General features: G+C 50.4%; 1 protein-coding gene across 1 annotated transcript; it reads right to left on the bottom strand.

Moving 5' to 3' along the window:
• Positions 1-115: 115 nt before the first annotated feature.
• KLHDC9 (kelch domain containing 9) lies at positions 116-1349 on the bottom strand. The gene is made up of 3 exons (XM_063103841.1): positions 823-1349; positions 369-528; positions 116-301 (listed from the first exon to the last, which is right to left on the bottom strand). The coding sequence occupies exons 1-3, from the start codon at positions 1347-1349 to the stop codon at positions 116-118; spliced, it is 873 nt and encodes a 290-aa protein (XP_062959911.1).
• Between the last annotated feature and the right edge of the window lie 4946 nt (positions 1350-6295).

Genomic DNA, 6295 nt, shown 5'->3' with positions numbered 1-6295 from the left:
TCTGTCCTCTTTCTGTATTCTTTGGGCTCTCCTATCTTCCCACCTTTTCCCTCTTCAACCATTAGTCTGGCTCTCACGGGTATCATAGATGTAGAGGTCATTGCAGATGGTGTCTCTAGCTCTGGTCAGAGTTTCTCCACCAAACAGCACAGCAAAGGGCCCCACCACAGAACACGAGTGATGCCGTAGTCCCTGGGGCCCCTGTCGGGACCCCTGCCCACTGCTCACAAGCCTTGCAAGCTGTTCCATCAAATGAGGGGCAACAGGTGGTTCCTCCTTGCGGGGAGAAAGAACAAACTGTCTGCAGGGATTTGGGCATCACAATTTTAGCCCCCTTCCACTCTAAGCAAGATGTGAGTAGATAATACCTTAATCTTCCCATGACTCCAAAGCCCAGCTACTTCTGGTTCAGCTGAGTTGCAACCCCCAAAGAGCAATAGCTGATGACCTGGGTGGGGTCCAGGAGTTTGGAGCAGGGCAGCACAGTGACCTGAGCGTGAGACTGTGTGGCATCCTTCTTCCTTGTAGCTGTGGATATACAGAAATTCAGGCCTGAGTGGGGTTTTCTGGAAAATGTAAGTGCAATACGGCCTTTCCCCACTGCGCTTGCCAAGGATAGAAAGGCAAGGGGCAGTGCAGTATATAGGTCGGATGAGAAGGAGGGTTATACAGTAGAGAGGGTTGAGCTACCTTAGACATGGTAGATCCCGGGGAAGGAGGGTGCTAGGATGTGGGTCAGTTGCTTGAGAAATTTGTCCAGCTTTTGTTTTTCCAGAGTGTAGACGAAAGGAGGGCGAAAGGTTTTGGACAGAGGGTGCATACCAATAGCTGCGGGCGCTGGGGTCCAGCCTTAAGGTGTAGATGCTTCCATAACGTCGCTGAGTGCGGACACTGCCCTCTCGGCCAGCTACCCGAAGCTCACGGTCCGAGAGGCGGGTGCAGGTGTGACTGCTGAGGCCGGCAGGGGGACAGTTGCTAGGGGTCGCTGTCCACGCCTCCCACACTCCGCGCTCTGTGTCCAGCGCGGCCACTGTGGCCAGGCGGCGAGACCCGTCCCAGCCGCCCACCACGCACAGCCAACGCCCGCCCACGGGTGCCGCGTCGTGGTGACTGCGCTGGGGGCTGCCCCGGGCTCCCAGTCGCACGGCCTGGCCCCCAGCCGGGTCGAAGACCACCGTATCCCTGCTGGGCTCTCTTGCTCCTCCTGCTGGGAGACCCCCCACCAGATACAACCGTCCCTGCAATTCGGTGCATGAATGGAAGGCCCGAGCTAGAAGCGCGTCCTGCGCCACGGGCCGCCAGGCCCAGCCCGAGCCCCCCGCCCGACCCGGGGGCACCGCCACCGCCATGGGCCTGGGGGACGGGGAGGACAGCAGGGTCTGCGGCTGGGAGCGCACCCCTACATGAGCACCTCCCTTACAGGACACCGGCCCGGGTTCCCACCTCAATCCACTGCCTTCTCTCCGCCGTCGCCCGGCAACCACTGCAGCTGTGCGGCGCGACCGCGACAAACTGAAGGTCGCAAAGCACCGGTTACCGTGGAGACGGGAGACGGGTAGCTACCGGGAGTCGTTCGGTGATGTCACCAAGGCGAGAGGAGCAGTGCGAGTCAAGTGAAAATCCCGAAAGATTGTTAACGTCAGCAAGTCGGGGGACAGCCAATTCCTCAGAACCTCAGCTGCGAACTGACTTGTGATTGTGACATTTGAGGTGCAGGTGTTGCTCCACCGGGCAGGGAGGGACGATGTCCTTCTGATTACTCTGACCTCCCCAGAGATGAGCTAGGAAGGGAAAACAAAAGTCAAAGGGTGAGGAAGTGAAAGTGGACCGAGCACTGGCCTGGGAGTCAGGAGACTTGCGTTCTAGTCCCAACTATGCCCCTGACTCTCAAAGGGATTATTTCTCCCTAGGTTTCCTCAGAGTTCTCATTTCTAAAAGGTGCTGGCTGTTGGCTTATCCCTTAGGTGTCTTCCCTACCTACAATTCTGTAGTGAGGGCTTGGGAGTGGGAGCGTCCTTTCAGCTCTGGCCACTAGGGGGTAGTAGAACCCAGTCTCTCGGGCATACTAACGAGTGTGTGTGCGTGTGAGAGCACACGCGCGTGTGCTTGGTTGGGTTGGGGGAGGGGAAATATCTTAGGTATACTTGAGCTTTGGACAACTTTTCACTACTGAGTCCTAGGAAGAGTCTTTATTTCATCTTGCCTCATCAGGTTCATACAACACATGGAAACTAAGGCTTGTCGCCTCGGAACTCAGGATTATGGGCAGGGAGTTTCTCCTGATAAGATCCAGGGCAGAAGCTGCCCAGCCTTAGAGGCTGGATGGGGCTGAAGTTGGGGAGGAGTGAGAAAAACAGATTCTTGCCCCTCCCTGATACCTTCCTTTTACTCAATCCAAGTCCCTGAACTTAAACTGTCCCTCCAGGACCAGTGAAAAATGAAGAGGCCCATAGCCAAAGTGACTATTTTCAGCTGCACGAAGAAATACAGACAGATTTCTACTCCCAGCACAGCGGGGGTGGGGTAGAAACAGGATCTGTGTCCCCCAGGGCTGCGCTGAAATGGGAATGATGCCTTTGCTATTTTTGCCTTTGGTTTCTACACATCGAGTTGATCTCTATCTTACCTGAGAAATTGGGGCCATAGAGTGTCCAGGGCTGCAGTGGGGATGGTCATGTAATTCAAAGGTCTGATAGCACAGCAGGCTTCCACCCTCAGAGAAAACAGCATGGGGAGGGTATAGGCAGGAAGGCACAGTCAGAGAGACTGGAAGGTTACCAGCACCTGTTCCCCAACTGTACCTTAAAGCTGAGATTCAACAATAGCTTTGAAAATTTCTGTCCACCTATATCTTTCTCTGAGTCTGACAGGCCAGATCTTCATTTTTCTAAGATCATGGTAAAAATCTCTTAAGAACTCACTAACTTCTAATGTCCTTAGCTGAAATCTGAAAGCTAGTCTTCTCCTAAGGCTTCTCACTGGCTAACCTCTCAACAGCTAGATTCAGATCTGTCATACTCCTAGGATTAAGTGAGGAGCCACCTGGGAGGGTGGGGTCATTTTGCTTAAACCTTATTGGCCAATATGCACATTTCAGGCTATTGCTTTTGCCTTAGCCTTTGGCTGTTCTGCCAGACTCTTACTTTCTGCCTATCCTGGATAGAAATGGGAACTCTCCACCCCATGGTCCTTTCCAGCTCCTCTTCCAACTTTGTTTTCTTTTTCCTCCTAGCTTCCACTCTGACTCTGAGTCCTCAGCAGTAGGACTCACTTGGACATGGCACCTGAACCTCACATATTTCTTGGCAGTACCCTTTCCAGTTCTGCACCTACTACAGTTCCACCTAGTAGGATACTACTACTAGGCAGTACTACTCCCTAGTATCCATTGCTGTGCCAACCCTAGACCCAAGGAGTGGAACTGCCCAGGAATCCTACCTCCCCTGGTTAGTCCAAAATATGAACGAAGTCCATATTTTGGAAGAGGGAGAAAAGAAGCCATTAGAAAAAGGGAGAGATTCAGATCTCAATACTGGCCAGCCACCACTACCACCACTGCCACCGCCAACAACAACAAATAAAGGGAGAGAGAAGGGAAGAAAACCAGCCAATCTACACTTGTATGACATACTTTACAACCCAGGACAGCATCTGAAGTGGTCTATAATGACCCTGCCAATGACACACAAACCGAAAGGACATTAAGATAAAGTGGGACTGGCTGGTTTAGCTCACTTGGGAGAGTGTGATGCTGAGAACACCAAGGTCAAGGTTTTGGATCCCTGTACTGGCCAGTCACCAAGAAAAAAAAAAAAAAAAAAAGATAAAAAGATAAAGTGAAGGGTAGACCTGAGAGAAAGGGAGAAGGGGCTCTTGGTTCTCTGGACCTGCTTTCACCTGCTAATAATATGCAGGTACAACATCTGTTCAGGAGTGGGGATGGGGGCAGAATATCTTGAAATATCATAATAATCCTGACATGATCCAATGAGTTTAGTCTGTCTCAGTTGGCCATCTCTAGCTAGCAAGGATACCTAGACCCTAGCTTCTCAGCCTTAGATGGCTGTCCCAGCTCCAAATCTGTGCCTCCTTCCTCAAACCTTCAGAAAGCTCTCACTCTATCTTCTCCCTCCCTTAACCCCATTTTCTGACCCGGAATCATCTCTGGTTCCCAGCCTTGTTATGTACACACAGAAAGCCAAGGGGCTTAGTCACACTCTCAAGAGTCCCACAATTCCCTCTGCCTGTATCTCACAAGCTATCCCATCCTTCAGGTCCTCTCTCTGGCTCTTCCTCTATTGTCCTCTGACTCTTCTACATTTTCTCCATAGCTCCTTCTGGACACTTGATTTCCTGGCCTCAATTCTGGCTCTTTGCTCTCAGCTCAGCCAGAATAAGGACACGGACAAACAGGACAAAGGAAAAAAGATTTCAGGAGGCCAGATCTTGAGAGCTCCTCTGATTGGACATGAACTAGAAGTTAGAGAGAAAGCTGGAATTGTAAGCAGACTTGGGGTGGAAGGGAGTGGGAAGCAGATGAGTTAGAGAATGATGGAAAGGTGGGATAAGGATGGGGGAGGAACTTGTGTTGTTGAGGGACTTGGCCGTGTTGTCTAGGAAAGTATCACTGGGTCATTGTTGATTGGTGTATATTGAGGGCTGAAGGAAGTACCTAAGTGATCCCAGCAAAGGGCAAGTAGGAATCCAGAAATTTCTCTTCAGGTCTTTTTGTCTCTGTTTCAGATTTTGTCTCAGCCACTTTGTCTCTGAATTCTCCACCTCCGTTTGATAACTCTGTGTGTGTGTACATGTATGCACCCCCCCATATATCTTTCTGTCTCTAAGTTTCTGTCAGTCTCACTGTGCCTTGAGATCTGTCTCTCACTGTTTCTACTTTTGTGCTTATTTCTCTGGATTGCTGCCCTTTTTTTCTCTGCTAAACAGAGCCAGCCATCTGACTTTCCTGTAAGGAGGTTTGGAACTTTCCAAGAGTTGCCAGACTTCTTCCCTTTTTGGCTGTATTCTAGAACTGTAGCAATTTGGGGGTTCCTGGGCACAGTTGTAAGATCTTGATTATTGATGAGGACTTGAATTTCAATATATGGGGCCTTTTCAGGGAGTAGGATTCCCCCACAGAAGACCTTAGTGGGTGGAGGCCTGGACCCAGGGAGGAAAGCAGACTGGCAAGGGGAAGTTAGACTTTGTTCCTCTCCCCTTTCCTTATAGCTCATGGACCAATACTTCCAACCTTGCTAATTATCACTGGCAAGAGACTTTTGCCCTGTTTCTTGATCCCTAGCCCTTCTTCTTTTATGCCACTTCTGGAACTGAAGGAGAAATTGAAGTTCAGGAAAGCTTCAAGGTGAGGCTGGAAGGCAGTTACTAGGGGTTTGTTGGGAAAAATAGGAAAATGTCAGGGCAACTCAGATGTTCAGAATCTTGCTGAGCATTTGCTGTAAATGTCCTCAAGTATTCCTTGCTACTACTTAATGTAAGCTGTGTATGGGCACCCAGGTGTCCAGGGTTGTGGGCTTAAGTATAAAAGACTAACAGCTCTGATCCACACTGCTTCTCGGAACTCTCAGAGAAGCTGCTAGGATAGTTGCTCCTAGATCTGAATAAAACCCATTCATTTTTCTATACCTACGGCTCTCAGAACCTTTTTTTTTTTTTTTTTTTTTAATCTAGCTCACAGACCTGCATGTGGAAGGTTTGTAACCTAATCTGTGCAACAGACTTGAGGGGTCTGTAAGCCCTAGCTTTACAGGGTTCCTGCAAAGGAAGTATGAATTTTATCTTGGGGGTGTGATGGAAGATTCTCCAAAGGGAATCAGAGGCATGCTCTATTTGGCTTCTACTCCCTGCTTCTCCCCCAGACCAGGACTTACCTCCTCAATCCTTAGCTCGGAGGCTTCCAACCTTGCTGTATACAGGACTGAAAAAACTGGTGCAGGACAGGGTCCAAGTCTCCGGGTGCAGTGGGAGCAAGGCCAAGAACTAGATCTGAAGCAGGGCCTTGGGGGTGCCTTGGAACTAGGAGATCTGGCCCCTATTTTCTAGAACCAGGCAGAGACAGAGCCTGGGCACCCAGGATTAGGGCTCCTCTACAGCTGCACCACATCATGGTCTCTTACCAAGGCAACTACACCTGCCTGCTCAGCACTGATGGTGGAAACAGGGTAAGCCTGCAGGTCTGGGGTGACTTTGGGGTCCTGGTGGGGAAAGAAAAGAGGGAATTAGGGCTTACAAGGGGGAGAGATGGATGCTCCTGGAACATACAGAAGGAAGATTATGC

This window comes from Cynocephalus volans, chromosome 8 (genome assembly GCF_027409185.1).
Source record: "Cynocephalus volans isolate mCynVol1 chromosome 8, mCynVol1.pri, whole genome shotgun sequence".
NCBI lineage: Eukaryota > Metazoa > Chordata > Mammalia > Dermoptera > Cynocephalidae > Cynocephalus > Cynocephalus volans.
This window is presented reverse-complemented; position numbering and strand designations above follow the sequence as displayed.

Bases quoted from the DNA above. Each gene is read 5' to 3' on its own strand.
- KLHDC9 (XM_063103841.1), bottom strand. From the start codon at position 1,349: ATGGCGGTGGCGGTGCCCCCGGGTCGGGCGGGGGGCTCGGGCTGGGCC. The intron at 529-822 runs GTATGCACCCTC...GTATATCCACAG, and splicing joins CCCAGCGCCCGCAGCTATTG to CTACAAGGAAGAAGGATGCC. The intron at 302-368 runs GTATTATCTACT...AAATCCCTGCAG, and splicing joins GGAGTCATGGGAAGATTAAG to ACAGTTTGTTCTTTCTCCCC.